The 20,420-nt window shown below is 47.2% G+C and overlaps 1 protein-coding gene across 1 annotated transcript; it reads left to right on the forward strand.

The window, feature by feature from the left end:
* The first annotated feature begins 2,955 nt into the window (after positions 1-2,955).
* On the forward strand, positions 2,956-20,220 carry FAM107A (family with sequence similarity 107 member A). The gene is made up of 4 exons (XM_011371759.2): positions 2,956-3,149; positions 17,743-17,917; positions 19,437-19,593; positions 20,113-20,220. The coding sequence occupies exons 1-4, from the start codon at positions 3,071-3,073 to the stop codon at positions 20,218-20,220; spliced, it is 519 nt and encodes a 172-aa protein (XP_011370061.1). The 5' UTR covers positions 2,956-3,070.
* Positions 20,221-20,420: the final 200 nt, after the last annotated feature.

Here is a 20,420-nt window from a genome sequence, read left to right on the forward strand (position 1 = left end):
ATGCCTCAGTGATCTGAGGACTGTGGTTTCAGGAAGACGGGGCAAAGAGGTCCCCCGTCTGAGGGAAAGGGCCAGAATGGAGCTACTTACCAAGATGGGGGGATAGGGGAGGAACAGGTTGGGGGCTGGAGTGGCCAAGAGTTCTGTTTGGGCCACTATGAGTTGGGCCTATTAAGACTTTCAAGTGTTGATGTCAAGTAGCCTGTTGATCAAAGTTTAAGCTCAGAGTGAAAATCTAGATTGGAAATATACATTAGGGGATCATTGGCTCAGAGTTTTTTTTAAAGTCATGAGTGTAGAGGAAGAAGAGAAGATATCTAAGAAATGACCTGGAGAACCAAACTCTAAATCCTTCTGAACTGGCCCTTGAAGGATGAGGAGTTTGCCAGGAAGGTAGAGAAAAGGAAGCCCAGAAAGAAAGAACAGTATGGATAAGACTTCAACTTAAAAAGAAAAAACACATGGATCTCAGTACTCTTCAAAATTGTCAAGGTCATCAAAAACAAATAACCTGAGAAACTATCAGAACCAAGAGGAGCCTAAAGAAGCATGACAACTAAATGCAATGTAGTATCTTGGATAGGATCCCAGAACAGAAAAAAAGACATTAGGTAACTAATGAAATCTGACTAAGGTATGAACTTTAGTTAATAATAATGTATCAAAATTAGTTCATTAACTGTGACAAATGCACCATACTATATCTATGTACCTCTACATACGTGTAAGATGTTAACAACAGAGAAACTGAGTGTGAGGTGTAAGTAACTCTCTGTATTATCTTCTCAATTTTTTCTCTAAATCTAAAACTGCTCTAAAAAACAATCTATTTTTTTTAAAAGACCATGAGTCTTATAAATGTCTCCCAACGCACACACAAACACACACACACTCCAAGGCCATAAGAATTTGTTTCTCTGAAAGGTACCAGTCCCTTCTGTGACCAGTTCCTTCTGTGGTCAAAAGACTCAGGGACACTGTGAACATCTCATCACTCCTCCCCTGCCAAGGAACAGAGGGGCCTCACTTCCACCTCCTTTCTTTCTGTTCACAGAAAGAATACTCTCCTCAGGCCATATTTCATAATGAAAATGAGAAGCAGAGACTAAATGGCTCAGGTAAGTCAGACACGCCTAGAATTCCTTGGGGGGTGCGACCTGAGTTAATCCTCTGTAAATGCATATTCTTTAGTCACAATTTTCCTGAATTCCCTCCTTTTTTAACAACTGGCTTGATTCCCCACTTCCCCACTCCCCACTCCCCCCTCCTCCACCTTCTCCCACCCCCTGCAGCAAAAACTTTGGCACCATCTGGGTTCAAATTCCAGCTCCATTCCTAACTAGTTATGTGATCTCGGGCAAGTCACTTGAGCTTTATTTTTCTCATTTCTAAAAGAGGCACAACCATACTTGATCAAATAGTGGATTAAATGAAAAAATGGTAAATAGGATATAACTTCATCCTCTGAAAAATGCATATGAGAGAGTGAAGGCCAAATGTCTAGCATTCGTGGTGACTGGTTGTTGATGAGAGACGTTATCAGTCTGGCCAATAAGGGAGGTCCCTGAAGCTCAAAGTGGGGTCACATGGGGTTCTTGGGTGGTGACTGAGGAGCAGAGAAGTACAGGGACCTCTGAGTCAGAGCAGAAGCTAGAACTGGTCAGTGGCCAAGGGCCAGCCAGAGAAGATTTGGTTGGCAGTTGGCCTAGGAGGCTCCAAGGCTGGAAAGGACACAGAGGCAGAGAGAAGTGGTACTGTGTGGCCGAGGCCCCAACAGCCACCTCAAGATTCCCTAGTCCACACAGGTATAGCCTTAAACAGATGCCATCCAGGACCCTGGACAGCTCCGGGGGTCTAGATTTCAAGGGCATAAATTTTGTAGGTGGAGAACTGGATTGGGACGGACTCTGCTCCTCCAGCTAGCCATGTGAGCATGAGCAAGCCACCTCACCTCCCTGAGTCTCAACTATGTCTCTCCAAACTGAAGATAATATCTACTCTTAAGCGTTTTTGTAGAGTCCATAAGATAACAGAGAGGTAATAGAGCAGAGTGGCCCATATCTGAAGTCAGACCACACGAGAGAAATCACTTCTCAGAGAAATCGCTTGACCATTCTGAGCCTCAATTTGCTCATCTGTAAAGTTGGAAGGCCAATAGACTCTAATTTAAAGGGTCGTGAAGATGAAACAAAATAGGACATAAAGCACACTGTACACATTAGTTTTTGTTTTAGAAGAGATTTAGCACAGCACCTAACAGAGTAGATAATCAAAATTGTCAGCTTCTTATATCTTCCAAATCCTCCTGGTTGACTTTGCTCCTCCACCTTTAGACTCTTTTGGTTGGTCCTCTGTTAAAGAGATTCCTCAAAGCCAGAGAAATCAATCTTGTAGTGTCCCACAGGCTTCCCGCCACAACCTTCTTCCCTCATTTAAGTCCCCTGCTTCTCAGTGCCACCAATTCCAGGATGCCTTAAAACACTTTTTAAAAAATGTTAGTGTATAGCTTTTGTTCTGTGCTAGCTACCGTTATAAGATATATCAGTTACCCTCACAACTGTGAGATAAGTACTATAGATATCCCCATTTTGCAGATGAGAAAACAAGCTCTGCGAGGTTAGGTAATTAAATCATGGGGTCACACAGCTATTAATTGGTGGCGCTGGGATCCGATCCCAGGGATAACACTTCAGACTTCCACACCTGCTTGTAGCATTTAAGGAGGCCAGTGGCCAGGGAAATGGAGAAGAGTGGGTGGGAGGTGGAGGCTGGAAATCAGCATGCCGGGTTGTCGCCTTGACCCTGGAACCGCGGAGCCAGGCGTCCTCACGCCGGACGTTTACCCGCGCACTGCCTGCTCCCTGGACCGGGTGACCTGCCCTTGCCCCCTGTCTCTCCCCCACCGCGGCGCCTCCGCTCCGGGCGCTCGGGCCTCGGAGGTAATCTGATCTGCGTCGGGGTTTGGGCCTCGGGGCCGCGTCACCGCCGCGGAGACACTCCGGCCCCGGACTGCGCTCCAGCGTGCGCTCCCCGCCCTCAGTGACCGCTCTGCAGTCGCGCGCGCGGGCGGATGGCGCAGAGGCTGAGCGAGCGGACACGGGGGCCCGCCGAGGCCACGGGGCTCTACCGGGCCGTGCTGCTCAGGTCGGGTAAGTGGGGGCAAGACCACGTGGCCCCCGTCTTGGGGAGAGCTAGAGGAGGGCACGACGTCTGCACCGCGTCCAGCCTTGGCCAGCCCACCGCCAGGCGCCTCGGTCCTTCTTCATTGCTCTGCTTTCCTCCTTCTCTTTCCTTCTTTACTCCTTTCTTTCACTCTTCTTAATTACTTTTCTTTTTTCCCCCCTTTCTTCTTTCATTTCTTTCATACCTTCTTTCCTTCCTACATTCTTCCTCTTGGGGATCTACCCTTAGATATACTGTTTTATTCATATGTGTGAGCACGCACGCATACACGCACACGCGCACTCAGTTTCCTGACGACAAAAAATTCTTCGAGGTTCCGTCTCCTGGCCCGTCTCTTAGGCAGAGACGCGCACGCACGAGTGCTCGAAGGCGCGCGCAGGCGTGGGAGATGGGCGAGACCCAGGACGCACGCGGTGGGCGAAAAGGAGCACTGGAATGATTGATGTCCAGTGAGGTATCACATTAGAGGGGGGAAAGGGACAGAGCAAGTTACAGGAAGTCGAGGGACCGTTTTTCTACATGTATCATTTAAAGAGAAAAAGATTTGGATGGAAACACAACGGCGGCTGTTTTTGAGGATGCGAGTTGGATGACAAATGTGTTTTCTCCTACTTATGTCTTTTTGTTTGAAGTAAACAAATTACTTTTCTACTCAGGGAAATAAGAGATTTTTTTTTTTTATTTAGGAAAATGAAACAAATGTAATATATGGTCAGTGTACAAATAATTTGGCAAACAGAGGAATGCAGAAAGAAGAGAAAGAATGCCGGACTTTGTGCTCAACAGAGACGTTTAGGGAAGGAGAAAATCGGTGTCCTGTGGGTCCCTGCCAGTTAGGGATACGAGATTAGAAAGCGTCAAGGGATTGGGGCTCACTGGACAGCACCCTCTGCTCCCACTGCCACACAGTAGTCCTGCTCGCAGACTCTTGCAACGGGAAGCGCGGGGGGAGTCGTTCGCACCGCGTCTGCGGCGGTCTTGCCAGCCCTCGCGTACCTTTGCTCGGAGACTGATTGCTTTTCTCATTTGGACTGGCTCCACCCGGGGGCAAGAAGCCGGGCGGGGATCCTGCCGCTGAGCTGCTGCTTGGAACTTTGGAACAACAGGTCTTTAAGTCCAAAAGCAAGAGCTGGCCAAGACTTCAGGACTGGCGGCGCCTTCCTGGGGGAGGGTCTTAAATCTGGCTAAGCCCTGGCAGGAAGAAAGAAAGGAGATCTCTGATTAGATGAATCTGATTTCAAATTCCAGCTCCACCAATTCCCCCACCAAGACTTCTTCCTAGGTGTCCCCTAGGTGTTCCTATCTTCTCACAAAGAGGAGAAGGAGATATCTCTAATCCAAAACCCTGTGTTCCCTCTAATTTGGAGTTGCAACTATGAGCCTCACTCCAAAGGTAACATTTTTTACTCCCAACCCATCCAAACTAGCAGACGTATTAGAGTCGTTCGGCGGTCCCTGGACTCTAGGGGCAACATACTTGTTTGGTAACTGTACTACACACAGTGACAAAGCCAGGAAGGGAGCAGAGGCCTGTGACTGGGGGGTTCATGGATGGAACACTTATTCTGCTTTAGGCACTGTGCCCCTGGCTCATTACATCTTCACAATCCTACAAGGTCACTGCTAATTGTCATCCCCATTTATTAATGGATAAGGAGACTGAGACTCAGAGAGCCTAAGCAGCTTGCCCATGGCCCTGCTAAGGGACCTTTTCTATCCCACTAAAGGATGGAAAACACATTCAGACTTAGGTCTGTTCATGCCAAAGACTGCACACCTTCTGAAAATAGTTAATAACAATGGCAAATGATGTTGGTCACTTGGTGTTGCCAGTCTCTCTGCAAAATGCTGTACGTCTCATCAACTTCATTCATTTAATCATTCGACCAATATTTATTGGCCACTATTATGCACTAGGCCCTACTCAAGGAACAGAGATATATACTGATAAATAAAACAGATATGTCCCTCCTCTCCAGGAGGTAAGTAGTATATGAACCCCTTATTTTATTTTATATTTTATATCGCACTTGGAATTATTTATTTAATTCACAGCTTCTCCTATACTAAAAGCTCTGAGAGGGCAGGTCCTCGAATAACGTCATTTAGTTAATGCTGTTTTGTTTATAACATTGGTGAGATGCTGTAGGAACTTAACTCTTGTTTGTATCAATTAGCCTATGATAAAATTGGTTTCATTAAATGTCATTTTGCTTAAAGTGCTTAAGTCACAACCTGTCAACAGTGTAAGTGAGGACTTTCTGTACTTTATTTTTAACACTAAGAATTTTTAGCCCAAGGACATGCAGCTACCCTTTTTTCCTTAACTGCCCTGAGATCTCTTGTGAGAAAGCCTGAGCTGACTTCCTCAACAATTAGAGACCACATGAAGAGAGTGGTTCAGCCAGCCCCAGCTGACCACCAGCATCAGATGTGTGAATGAGGCCAACCTAGACCACCCAGCCCGGCGAGCCACCAGATGGTTAAAGTCACATAAATGACACCAAGCAAGACTAGCAGAACAACTGCCCACTGAATCCAATCTAAATTACTGATGCACAGATTCATGAGCAAATAAAAGGTTTCTAACCCCTATTTTAAACATGAGGAAACTGAGGCTCAGAAGGTAACGTGACTTGTCTAAGGTCACACCGCCAATCACAGGTGGAGCTGATATTCAAACCCAGGGCCAAATGCTCCGGCTGTCTCACATAAGGAAGGGCAAGAAGTAAGACTGGGGATAAGGAATTGACTAGGCCATTTAGTAAAGAGGCAAGAGCTCCCCTCTTATTGCTTACCATACTTACCATGAATATTTCAGGAAATTGAGAATTAAGAGGGGAAGCCTTACCCATAATCCTAACTGTGAGCAGCCACTGGTAACATTGGGGATGTCTCCTTCTAGTCTTTGCCATGCATAGTTTGTGTGCGTGGGTGCGTGTGTTTGTTTTACATTGCTGAGGTTGTACTGACTTTAATCTTTGATCCCACTTTTTTCACTTGGATGAAAAACTTTAATGCTATTAAACAGCTACCACTTTGGAGCCCAGACTACGGGGCAGGCACTGCGTGAAGGGCTTCCTATGCTGTATCTTCTTTATTCCTCAAGAGAATGTCTGCTCCATTTTAGAGAGGAGGAAATAGGAAGTTGAAGGTCACCTAGCTGTCTAGCCATGAATCCAGAAGTAGTATCTGTGTTGACACCAGAGCCCAGGCTCTGAACCACTGAGCGGGAAGGGTCACCTCTGGGGAATCACTCATGCTTGGCCATGCCTTGTAAGCTATGCAGTGCTGTAGTAAAGGTCCACCTGTGGTTCATTAGCAGCATCCTACCTGGAGCTCGGGCCAGGTTCCTGGCAGGGAGGGAAGCTTCTCTCTGCAACACAGAGGGACACGTCCCCAAGTGCCTGTGGGCGCCAGCGACTGTGCTTCCCTTCTGCAGACAGAGGAGCAGCCAGAGTCTCCATCCCTCCCTGCCAAGCAGGGTGGCCAGATAAAATATAGGGCACCAAGTTAGATTTGAATCTCAGAGACACACCGAATAATATTTGAGTGTCTAAAAGGTTATTAATTGCTTATCTAAAGTTCAAATTTAACTGGGCATGCTGCATGTTTATTTGCTATGTCTGGCAACTCCACTGCCAGGAATCATGGAACTTTGCTTGGATTGACAAGCTGTGGTCTGCCCAGGTTCCTCTCTATACACTTACACACATTCACACACTCACACTCATACTTATCCCTCTCCCCATCCCTAGATCCACTGTCCATCTCTTGTCTGGCTACAAGTGAATTAAAATTTGCTGGAAGTCGGCGGGGGGGGGGGGGGGGGGGGGAAAGGGGGGGGCCGCAGGGGGGGGGGGGGAGCACTCCAGGGTCCTTCCGCAGTTAAGAAACCAGATTAACCATGCCTAATTGCAGCTGGGTTAACTGCCAGCTTTCTGAAACAAGACTCTTAGTTCTTCCCCTACTCCCTCACTTTCCTGTTTTCACACTTGAAATCCCTCCACCAAGGAAATTCTTCCTAGTTCAAACTTGTTGTAAAGGCGACTCTCATTCCTTTTACAATCCCTCCATGGATCCATGACAAGTTTTTCTACCAATGCAGCTTCTCCCCCCCCACCCCACCCCCCCATGTCCTTTCAGCAGAGCATGTAGGGGGCGAGGGGAAGGTTGGCTCTCAGAAACCTCATTGAAGCCTTGAAAAGTGGCCTTGGTGATTTAGACTGAATACAGGGCCAGGAGGAAGTTTTGAGTTGCCATGGAAACTTCTTGTCTGATGTTTGTGGGCCCAGATAAGCTGCTCCAGGCACGCCTGTCGGCTTGGAGCAAAGGGGGCACAAATGAAAGGAAAGACGTTCTTTGGAGTTTTTAATGCAAGCTGCAGCCACAGCTCACTGTAAATGCAGAAAAATTCCCCAGCTCCCACTCATGACTGCCTCTCCTGGTCTTCATTGTTCCCCTTCCTCTTGGCTCCTCTTGTTTCCAAGAAAACAAACTTCAGAGAGACAGGAAAGCAGTGTGGGAGGGACATGCTCAGTCTCTGGGATTCCCGCTTCAATCCTCCATGGGACTGAATTCTGCCCCTCAGGCCCCTGGTATTCCAGCGTCCTTCCTCTTACCAGAATATGAAGGCCTCCAGGAAAAGCCACACAGGCCAAGGCAGGAGGCAACAACTGAGGCTGAATTTAGCCATTACCCAGAGTAAACTGCTAAAAAGTTCATTTTCCCAGAAAGCCTCTATTTTCCAATATTCAAAATAGACATGACTGCACCAGATGTAAATCATAACTATAGTTAGTTCGAAAAGGTTGCTCTTTTTCATATTTTTAATTTTTATTGCTTTTTTGTGATAGCAAAAGAAATATATGCTTTTTTTTTTTTTTAAGCCACAAACATGACAAAAATATAGTGACAAAGGAGAAGGGCCAGTAATTTTATGCCATAGAATAGTGATTCTCAAACGCCCAAATATAAACACATCCCCAAGAGGATATATGTTAAAATCCAGATTTCTAGGCCCCTCCCTCATAGGTTCTAATGCAGCAATCTCAGAGCATGGCCCAGCGATTCCACTTTAACATTCATTCTAAATGATGCAGAGAGTGGTTTGACAAGAATTTAGTTGTTCTCCACTGTCAGAATTCAGTAAAATTAAGCCATAGCAGGTTGGAAGGCTGGGGGAGGCTACCCTTCCAAGTACCTCAAGAGAAGCAGAATTTAGGAAGAAGAAACAAAAAGGAACACTTGTTTCCAGAAAATTATTTCCTCCCCTAGAACTTGTGACCTTCTAAGCGGCCCTAGGAGGGCCAGCTTGGGCAGGGCTCCCCGGACATACACAACCTGCCCCTAGCCCCCATCTCAGCCCCGTCTCCCGCCTCCCCTCACGCCCAGCACTCCAGCCCCACTGGCCTTTTTCCATCATACCAAGCTCATTCCCACCTGGGCCTTTCCACTAGCTCATCTTACTCCCTGGAATACTCTCCTATTGAATGTTCACACTGCCGACTCCTCACCATTCGGGCCTCCCTAAAACATCACCTCCTCCATGCCCATCCTTCCTAAGCTCCCAGTCCTTCCCTTTCACCTCACCCAGTCTTACTTTCATCACAGTTCATTTTCTCGTCTCCTTATTTCTTGTCTAATCCCCCTGACCCCTTGAATGTAGGTCACCTGATCACAGAGATAGCATCTGCCTCATTCACACTGTGTCTCCAGCACTTGGAACAGTGCCAGGATAACAGTGGGTACTCAATAAATGTTGGTTAAATGAATAATAGAGGCCAAAGAGGAAAAAAATTGCATTTTTAATGCCCCCGTTCATGGTTAATGTATGTCCTGGGCCTCATCCCCTTCCCGACAACAAGACTCTTCAGGAGAAAGTAAAAGTACGAAGAGCGACAATTTTAACTGGTAAATGCCAGCAACCTTCTAGGGGTCTACGGATAATCATAGAAGCTAGAAAGCACTTTCAAATTTTTAAATGAACACTAATTCCGAAATTAGTAGAATGCCTCCATTATCTGTAAGCACCCAAGTTGGCCTTTGGCACCTACACACTTCTTTATTTTTGCCCCCACGCATTCACTCACTGAGCCAGGATTTATGGAATGCGTGTTCTGCCAGGCACAGCGCTACATGCTGAGGCTCTGTCCTCGGATCCTATGGAGCCTCTTTCTCTCTGCAGGAAAAAGCCTATTCACTGAGCATTGACTACATGGTTACACTATTGCCATCTCATCTGTATCATCTCCCAACTACCCTAGTATTCTCCACATTTGACAAACACAGAAACCAAGCCTCAGGGGCACTGAGTGGCTTCCAAAGGGGCTGGTACCCGAATCAGGGCTGCCACATGCGCCTGCTCCCCTGCTCTGATCCAGAGCCGGTCAGCTTCCACTCCTCCAATCCCACTCTCTCCTGTGCAATGTCCTGTTGGCTCCTCTCTGAAGTTTGGGATATGGAGAAAGTAATGTGTATGGAGTTTTTGGCCCATCAGTGGGTGACCAAGAACTGACCCAGTGTCGCTTCCCCTTCCCTTTACACCCCAGAGCTGCGTTCTCCAGAAGAAGTCTGCACTGCAGCAGGAAGCTTGGCTCCCCTTCCATCAGGGAAGGGCCACGATGTACTCCTGCTGACCCTCCCATTAGAAACAAGGGAAATGCCTCCAGTGAGCCGCCTCGCTCAGAACAAAGCTTGGCACGCTTCTTATTCCTCAACAACCCGACAAAATAAGTATTTATTTGTATATCTCAAACGTGTGGCTTGGACACGGTGTTCTGCATCGTGGAAGTGGCCGTGCACCAAGTGAAATACCCGTTACTATAGTAACAGTTCCTTTTTATTGATACCAGAATAAACAGGAATGCAAAGCCGCCTCACTCGTTGGAACATTTCAGCCGCCTGTGATCCCCAAGGTTTTAAGAACCGCCCTTTGGAGGCGGCCCTCCTTGCTAGTCTGGGACTTCCCGGTGGAGTGAGGAGCCCAGCAACACACTCCCGAGGTCCCTTCTTGAGGACGCTGCGGAGAAGTAAGGCCATTTCTCTTCTGTTTCACCTGCTGTGGAGCTGCTTGCTGTGCCAGAAGGAGTTGCGAGGTTAGGAGGGCAGCCTTGGAACACTGGGGTGGGCTGTCAGGGGAGCTGAGCTGTTTGAGCTTAGGTATGCGGGCTGTGTCCTCTATCCGTGAAATGACTGGAGGGTGCCTCCTGGCACCCCGGGCTTGGGAGAAGGCTAGGAGACAGAGCGGAGGGAGCACCAAGATACAGTGCTCCATTCTTGTTGATCTCTGTCTTCTAAATCCTCAGATGAATCTGAGTTTATACGTGATACGACCTCATCCAAGTCCATTATTACACCATATGGCAGTTTTACTTCTCTTCGTAACTGATAGACAACAGGCTGCAGGGTGGCACAACTCAGAGAACATGGGTTTTGGCATCAGACAGAGTTCAGCTCAGATTCTGGTGCCTTGATTTGCTGGTTGTGTGATCTGGGGAAATTAGATGACCCCTCAGAGCCTCAGTTTCTTCATCTGTAAAAGGGATAATGATACCCATATCTACAGTCTAGAAATTCTTACAATCTGTAAGAATGGCTTTGAGGTGTTTAGCAGAGTATGTGACACATTGCAACGTTAGCATGCTAACCGCCTGCCTTTCTGGTGAATTAGCTTTTGCATTTTTTAGTATGAGGCCAAAAGTCTGGGACTGGACCAGAAATCTGGGGTTATAGGATTGGGCATGTCACTTTCCTAAATCAGGGTGGTTTCCCAGTTGTGAAGCAGCCCCAGCACCTGTGTCTCCGCGTTGATCGTATCCGAAGTGGCTCTTAGTTCTGTTAGCGGTAAGTACCTACTGGGATCTTTCCCCTCCAGCATCTGCCAAGTAGAACAGCTGGCGTCGTGCCACTGGTGGGCTAGCAGGAATATCTGGTCTGCTGATACTTGTTCTTTGATCAACTGCACAACACTCTTCACCAGCCTTGTTAAGAACATTTCATATCCAGCCCTGGAATTGATTCAAGACCCAAATGCCCACCTCGACCTTCTCTTCACAAACTAGGAGGTCACAGTGGACCCAAACAAAATGTTCAGGAGGTTTGTTTTCTCATGGGGTAGGGAGGTTACATCCAAGTGGACAAGCAGCTCTGACAGAGGCATCGGCCACAGGCTGATGGGAGATGTGGAGATGGCTCCCAGATACACAGTTCTGTGGTTACTGGCCAGTGAAATACAAATGGGCACTTCCCCCACAGAGAAGGAAAAAAGCAAGAAGTGTTGGGAAATCCAGTGGCCACACTTGTCACTTTTACTGAATGCCTATTTCTCCTTTGCCAGTGGTTCTCTTATTCTCTTCTCCGCTGCCCCTCCCCCTCCGGAAACGGTGAAACAGGAAGGTCCAGGTATGTTCTGAACACAGCACTGAACAGGAACAAGGGCAGGAGGAGGGAGGGGAGAGGAATGAAGACTGACCAATACCAGGGAGGGAAAGCTACCAGCTGGTCTTCTCCTAAACAAAGACCAGCCACGGGCTGGCTTAAGCCCAGAGCTGCTGGGGCTAGGCTGGTGCTCCCCAGTGAGAATTTGTACTTAATATGGGCTGGGAGTCCTCTAGCTACCAGGCCTCCATTTTCTCATCTATAAAATGGACTCTCACTGTCTCTTGAGTATCCAGAGAGAGAAAAGGGACATAAACTGCTGATTGAAAGATAGCTTGTTGATTGGAAGACACTTCGCGCCTGGAAGTCAGTGGAGTGATAGAGCACCGAATTTGGAATGAAAGTCCCAGCTTTGTCATTCATTCTGTGTATCTTGGGACAAGTAGGTTGGCCTCTTGAAACCTCATTTTTCTCATGTACAGAATGAGGGTAATAAAATAGCTCCACTGGCTGCCTCCTAGGGCAATGGCAAGATCCAAATGGAGGTGAGTGAGCCTTTGTCAAATGCAAAGTGCTTACCACAGGCCCCCTCAGGACAGGGAGACCACAGCTTGCCTTCAGCAAGCATCACTCTGCCAGGCATTGGGCTAACCACATCATGCACATTATGTCATTTCACCCTCCAAACAGCCCCATGAGTAGGTATTGCCATTATCCCCACTGTACGTGGGCTCAGAGAGGTTAAGCTATTTGCCCAAAGTCACACAGTTAGGAAAGGGTGTAGCCATAATTCAAACCTAGTCTTGTCTCCTCCAAAACATCTGCCTTAACTAGTTTGCTTTACTGGTTCATGTGCCATTTGTTATCATTGATGCCATCAAAGACAGAGCCAGAACCACCAGCACAGGAAGGGCAGATGAAGGTGACTTTAAGAGCTGAGCTTAGGGTCCCACAGCTATTTTCAAGATGAACTGTGACCTGGGTATCCATCAGCACCACTTCCCTTCCATCTCTTCTTATTGCTCTTCTGTGACCAGTGGGGTTCCGGTGTTTGGTTTCAAGGCTGCCACCCTAACATTAGCCACACATGCTGCAGTAGCCTGGTGAGCTCATCCTGGGAGCAGTTAGTGATCCCAGCCGAGCTTCCTCGTCTGGAGTGAGGCTGACGTCCTGTGAAGCCTCTGGGGAGGAGCTGTGGGACCTCTTGGGTTATCAGCAAAACCAAGGAAGAAAGAAGTGAAAAGCTCCTAATTACTCCTCTGACCTATTATTATCCACCCACCCCCTGAAAAATGAGGTCAGTCCCACAGCCTGCATATTAAGTGAGAATGATTTGCCCATCTCATAGTCATGCAAAACACTCAATTTAGCTGTCACCTACTGGCTGCCTCTACCCCATGCCAGGCACTTTAGCTCTCCCAATCTTCATAGCATAAACTGCTGATTGAAAGATATCTTGTTGGATTTTACAGAGGAGGAGGGTCCTGGAGGTTAAAGACCCATCCAAGGTCACACAGCTGCTAAGAACTGTGACCTTAACAAGAGGCGCCCATGATAATCAAGCTAACCAGTCAGCTGAAATCACTCAGGCCAAAGCAAAGAAGCTTGATTTTTTTTTTTTAACTCCTTAGTTTATAAGTCAGCTGACTAGTAGAATTACCTGGGGAGCTTTTTAAAATCCCGAAGGCCAAGCTGTCCCCCAGGCCAATCAAATCAGAATTCCTGGGGTAGGACTCAGGCATTGGTATTTTTCAAACTTTCTCTGGTGATGCCAGTGTGCAGCCAGGGTTGAGATCCCTGATGTAACCAGTGCAGTTTGTAAGGAGGATGAAAGACTCAATCCGAAACTAGGAATGGGATTTATTAATAGTAATTGTTAATAACAGCTAACGGGGGGCCGCACTGTGAAATTCCAGGGGCCCCATTCATAGTTTAATCTATAAGAGAGAAGCCTTGGGGTTGTGCAGTGCACAACTTACCTTTTGCTGTATGTGGCTGCCCCAGTAGCCAGCACTTAGAGACTTTGACTCTGTGCTAGGCACTTGCCAAACACCTTGCAAGTATCACCTCATTTATTTTGCAACACCCTCATGAAGAAGGGTGCTGATCAGCTGAGCCCCTATCATACCTACTCAACTCTGCTGTTCTAGTGGAAAACAGCCATAGACAATAAGTAATGAGTGGACATGGCTGTGTTTCAAAGAGTTATGTTTGGTTCAAAAGCTATAGTTTGCAAACTACTGCTGCAGAGGGCAGGTAAACTTGCCCAAAGCTAAGAAGGGGCAGAGCTGAAATTCAATCCAGGTCCTAATGGCTCCTAACATCCATACACCTAGACTTCATTCTGCATTTCTTTGACAAGCAGTGAAGGATATTCACTAGCCACTTAACTTTCTCCTCAATCCACCTGTTCCTCTCCCTTGCCAGCTCTTCTTTTGGATATCCATGTTTTTTTCTTTTCAGAGATGACCTAATGCTCACTTCACCTCACTCTGCCCATAGTAGCCACTTCCCCCAGAGTCTGGGATCTCTTAGGACACCCCAGCAGGCTGAGAGACCTGGCGAGAACAGCCCTGAGAATGGCCTCTACCTCCACCCAGGAGGCCCAGCTGACCCCAGGAGCGCCCAGATTTTCTTGGCCAAGCATCTGCGCTTTGTTGAGCAGCCTCTTGTGTTCCAGCATCTATGTGAAGGTCTTGCAGAGGCCACTTTTGATTAACCTAAGAGGCAGGAAGGCTGGCTCAGCCACTCTGTAAGCCCTGCCACCTCATACGCACACACGCGTCCACAAATCTCACACATGTTGTTTGCTGGAGTTCACATTAACTGGCAAAGGCAGCGTTTTTCCCAGCCTGCAGCTCTGGGCTGAAGAACCAGCCACATCTTTTCAGTATCCCTGGTCTCAGGGAAACACCAACCCCCGCAGCTCACCGCTGATTTCATTTAAAAAGAAGGGGCGGTGCGCAGAGAGGGGTGCAGGGTGCCAGAGCAGATCTTTGAGCCAGAGCTACTCACTGATTGGACCTGGGGTCAAGATTGGATACATTATTTGAAGGTCCCAGTGCAAAATGAAACTGCAGGGACCTTCTCAGAGCGACCCAGAGTGACTGAGTCCCAACCCAACAGTGGGACCTGGCCCAGGGGCGGCAAACCCATTGGCTAGCTGGTGACCCGAAGGTTCTCAGCCTGGCCAATCAGATGTTTTTTCCTCTGGAATTTAACCTTGAGAGACAGAAACTGTCCCATTGGCCATGAAAGAAACTAAAGTCATATAAAAAATTTCCCAAACCTGCTGACAGTTTTCCTCCACACAGCAGTGAGAATGACCTTTTAAAAATCAAATCAGACGCGCTCTTTCCCTGACCTGAACCCACCCGTCCACCCTCACTCCACTCTCGCCGTCGCTCGCTCACGCCACTGCAGGCACACTATGCCTTTTTGTTCCCTGAACAGACCAAGCTTGTTCAAGGTACATGAGTCACACATGCTATTCTCTCTGCCCCCACACAGCCTTCCTCCTCCCTCTCAACCATTAGATCTTAAATGGCACCTCCTCAGAGAAGCCCTCCCCTGCACCTGGCTGCAGGTGGGTCCTCCTGTTGGTCTCTATCCCAGCCCCCCTAGTTCCTTCAGCGGGCTCCTCTCAAGTTGTAATCGTTTATTTTTATAGGTTTGTGTACATGTTTACTGTCTGCCTCCATAGAAGAATGTCGGCTCTGTGAGAGTGGAAACCTTGCCTTCTTAGTTCACCTCTGCGTGTCCAGTGTCTACCACAATACCTGGCAAATTATAGGAACTCAAGCATATTGTAAAATGAATAACTTTATTATTGTGTATTTTCTCGGTGGTAATTCCTGTTATGCAGGGGCTCTTGGTTTTGTGTACTTATTTTGTATCTGGCCACATTATTGAACTATCTCATTTATTCCAAATGCTTTTCTGTTAATCCATTTGGGAATTCTAGGTATATGGTGATAGCTTATGTAGATATTAATTCTGCTCTTTTCTTTTCAAGTTATACAACTTATTTCTGTTTCCTGCCTTATCGCTTTGGCAACACACAATAGTGTGACTGGTGAAAAGTATGAAGCTCTGAAAGGTTTGGGGCACAAAGAGACTACGGACATAAAGAGTAGCCAGGAGCTGCAGCAGTTATTTAAGTGTGGTGTGATAATGGCCTAGCTAGGATGAGAGCTAAGGACATAGGAAAGAAAGAGTGTAGCTGAGAATTATTCAGATAAACAATTGGTGGGATTTGGTAATTGGAAAAGGCAGCAGAAGGAGGAAAAATTCTCAAAACTCTAATCTGACTCAGAGTATTCTAATGCATTGGCTCCCAGACAACTTAATCCACAGACTGAGAAAATATCCACGTCTCTAAACAGGGAGGGAATTGATGCGGCCAACTGTTTATTTTGTCAAGTGCCCATTTTTAACTAAATACTACCACAATCATTTTTTAAGGACCAAAAAATTAGGAAGGCTATAACCTGGAAACAAACAGCTTCATGAAAAAGAGAAGAAAAGAAATTAGAATTCTCATTTTAGAAAGAGTTCTGAGAATGTGAATTCAAGAAAAAAAAATTAGTAGGCATGTTTCTATGCTCTGACACTTTATCTGGCTACATCCAAAATATCTTATAATAATTAACACTTTTTCCAGTTTACACAGCACCTTTACAAATATGTTCTCACTTAATCTTCCTAATAGCACCCTGCAATGGGAAATAATAGAGATGCTAAACATGTACCTGGCGTGCAACCATTTGTAAAGCATAGTCTCCCCTTTGATGCCTACAGTCCCTAACATATCACCTTGCAATTTACACCTCATCAAACCCCCTCATCCTGTATTTTCCAACCCCACTGAGCTATTACCCACTTCCAGGTTTTTCCACAGACCACCATCCCTGTCTAGTTTACTTGGAGAACGCCTGTAAAGAAAAAAGAAAAAAAAAACACTCAGGCAGAGAATGGCTTTCATCTTCTTCCCAGTGGGGCCAGGGGGTGGGGGAGAAGTGAGGGTCTGTTCATAGGCCATTGTGGTCCTCAAGAGAGGGGACTGAAGCCTAGTAGGTGATCTGGGGACATAGCCCCTCAGTTGCTACATGGAAACTACATGCCTTAAGGCACTGGTTTCCCAAAACCAACCTCTGCAAGCCTCAGTTTCCTCATCTATACAACCTCAAAGTTTCTATTATCAATTCCCAACAACTGTTAATTGAGTGTCTACTACATACCAGACCAGACACTTCCAGTGCCTGGCATATAGTAGAGGTTCAACCTCAGAAAAGCAGAACTCATGAAAGGGGTAGAGCCAATGCCTAAATTTTCACTCAATTTACTATAAGCAGCTAGTGGCCAGGCTGTGTCACCCCCTTGAGATTTTTTTCTTAAGAAGTCGCTCTCTTTCTCTCTCCCTCCCTCCTTCCCTCCCTCCTTGCTTTTAGGCACTTCAAAGATATGTAATCAGCTTGTAGAGGAGGGAGCCCTGGATGTTCAGTCAATTGATGAATTTCAAGCCGCTATGGTGAAAGTGAGGCCATCAAGAAGCCAGACATTTGCATTAAAGATGACAACCATCCCTTTGTAATTAGAGACATAGCAGTCTCAGGATTTCATACTCTCTTCTTTGATCTGGAGAAAGAGAAAAGCTGAAGGCTTCCACAGGGGAATTTGGAATTATAGATAGGAAAGTTGGACAATAGGGGTGATATTCTCTTTAATCACTGCATTGATCCAAATTAACTTTAACAAGTACATATTGCTCTTTTTAAATATTTCTTTTTATGATATGAGCTCATTGAAAAACAGAAACTTAAACATAATTTCTTTTATAGGAGGGAAATTGTTTTTTCAAAGTCAGGCCAAAATCATTTGCACGTGTGTCAACCCATATTTTGTAACCAAGTAGCACTTAACCTTTCTACCCAACTTTACAAACATCATTACGACCCACTTTACAAACCACTTTACGACAACCCTGTGCACAGGTTCAATTATTTCTATCTCACAAAAGAAGAGACTAAGGCTCAGAAAATCAGCTAGCCTACCTAGGGCTGCACAGTAGCAGGAAGCCAACGTTCACCTAACACCAAACCCTTGCCCTTCAGCTGTGGCCACAGGGATGGATGAGATTGTGGAGCCAGCTCTGACCAACTCTCCCACCTGTCTCTACAGCTTCGATGTACTCAGAAATCCAGAGGGAGCGAGCAGACATCGGGGGCCTGATGGCCCGGCCGGAGTATAGAGATTGGAACCCAGAGCTCATCAAGCCCAAGAAGCTGCTGAACCCCGTGAAGGCCTCCCGGAGCCACCAGGAGCTGCACAGGGAGCTGCTCATGAACCACAGAAGGTAGGAATGAAACTCGGCTGCCCCAGCCTGGCAAAGCACCTCCTCAGGCCTTCTGGGACTTGGGCAGATGCCCCTCATGCCTGGTGATCATCCTGGGGCTCCTGGAGACTTGAGGAAGGCTGAGGGTGCCCCATGTGGTCACCAGCAGGAAACGTGAAGGTCTAAAAGCCCTGTTTGCCCAGCCAGCTACCCACTTTGTTCCTGCCCTCCATGTACATTTACTGAGCGCCTAGTATGTGCCAGGCACTGTGCCAGACTCGGGGGTACAAGAAGGAATGTTCCTGCCCTGAGAGAGGGACTGGATGCATACCCAGGTGCTTTGATTGGGGTATGCTCTCGGCAGATGGATGAGCATGTGCAAATGGACAGGAAACAGGGCAGCTCAGTGTGGATGGGGCATAGATTGTGTGGTAGGCCAGAGGAGACATGTGGACCTGGTAAGGGTCTCAAGCAGGGGTTTCACAATCCTGGAGGGGGCGTGAGTGGCACAGGGAGGCTGGGGGATGCAATGAGAGAGGCAGGCTTGAGGTGGAAAAGGGGAGGAAAGCCAAGCCTCCCTCCCCTCCCAGGCCTGGAAAATATCCCCCAGTTTACCAGTGCTGGGATGAAGGCTACAGTATCTGTGCAGCTCCCTCTGCTGGCTGCTTCTAGTATTGGTGCAAGCTGTGATTTTCATTCTTGTTTTCAGCTGTGTGGCATAGACCTTCCAGCAGATAACATTTAGTATCCTGGGTGTTGTTTGCTTTGTTTTTTTTTTTACTTACTATATGAGTATTTGTCTGATTGTATTTTAGAGTCATCACTTTTAATGTCAAAAACATCACTACAACAAAAAAAAATCCTAAAGACAAATCAGGGGAAATATTTGCAATATAAATAACAGATAAAAATTAATATATACATATCTCTTATAAATCCATAAGGAAAAAATGAAAAAAAGATAGATATAGTTAGTTCACAAAAGAGGAAATGCAAATAGCTGGTAAACATCTCAAAAGCTGTTTGATGTGACTAATAATCAAAGAAACAAATGAAAACTAGATATTATTTCTTGTCTACCAGATTCTCAAATACAAAAGGATTGTATGATTATGGTGGGGCGAAATAGATGGCCTTGTACACCATTGACAGAAGTATAAATTAGATAACGTTTTCAAAGGGAGGTTGGGCACATGGAAATATGTGTCTAAAATTTTTTAAAAGAGCCTGACCCAGCAGTTTCACCTCTAGAAACCCATCCTGAGAAAATAACTTGAAATATCATAAAACCTGTTCTCTACAGTCAGACAGGCCTGGGTGCCGATCCTCACTCAGCCCCGTCATAGCTATGACTTGGACTGGTGTCTTAAGTCCTATGAGCCTCACTTCCTTTTTCTGTATAATGGGACAGTAATGGTTCCACCTCCCAGGCCTGCTAGGAAGATTGTACGAGATAATGCTGTAGGTTGGCACTACACTGTGCAGCCCTGAGGCTGGGGTGGGGGAAGATGGCGTCTCCTGATGACTCCCCGCACCCCAGGGGCCTGGGTGTGGACAGCAAGCCGGAGCTGCAGCGTGTCCTGGAGCACCGCCGGCGGAACCAGCTCATCAAGAAGAAGAAGGAGGAGCTGGAGGCCAAGCGGCTGCAGTGCCCCTTTGAGCAGGAGCTGCTGAGACGGCAGCAGAGGCTGAACCAGGTGGGTGGGAGGCACCTAATCCCAGCCTACTCTTCCTCTAAGAATGTCTCCTGGCCCAGGGAAGAGCTGTGCCTGTGGCCACAGGTGGCAAAAGGGAGGAGGTTGAGCAAAATGAGGACTGGACCCTGAGTTCGCCACTGGCTTGAGTCCTCACCCTGCCACTCACTTGGCTATGTGACTTTGAGCCAGTGGCTTACCCTCTCTGAACCTCAGTTTCCTCACTGGCCCAATCTATTGCATGTTGATTCTGATTCCTTTTCACAACTGCCCTGTACACAAGGTGGCATTCCCATTTTCGAGATGAGGAACCTGAGGCCCCGATGAGGTAAGCAGTTTGAACGAGGCTTCACAGGGAGAACTTAGTCTCATGCTCTGTCTCCCCAGCTACGAGGCTGGTGGCAAAACTGATTCCTGGTTCTGTTTCCCCAGAGAGAACGCTTGGTCCAAACCCAGTGGCTTTTGAGACTTGGAATTCTGCTGGCGCCACTCATTTCACACCTCTGCTTTTCTCTCCTTCAGCTGGAAAAACCACCAGAAAAAGAAGAGGACCATGCCCCTGAATTTATTAAAGTCAGGGAAAACCTGCGGAGAATCACCACGCTGACGAGTGAAGAGAAAGTGCTGTAGAGCTGGCTGTTGGAGCTCCAGTCGCCCCGCAGCGCCCCCTTGGCCCCCACACCTTCCTCCAGTCCTTCTGTATCGGGCAGCCCCAGGCCTTGGGATATCTGTGATGGTCATGCTTGCTCCTGTAAAAATGCATTGCCTCAGAGGGCCTGCCTGCCCCCCTCAAAGCTGGGGTCCCTACGCTCCCAGGATTTTCCTTCTGA

The sequence above is a fragment of the Pteropus vampyrus genome, unplaced genomic scaffold (genome assembly GCF_000151845.1).
Source record: "Pteropus vampyrus isolate Shadow unplaced genomic scaffold, Pvam_2.0 Scaffold195, whole genome shotgun sequence".
Taxonomy (NCBI): Eukaryota; Metazoa; Chordata; class Mammalia; order Chiroptera; family Pteropodidae; genus Pteropus; species Pteropus vampyrus.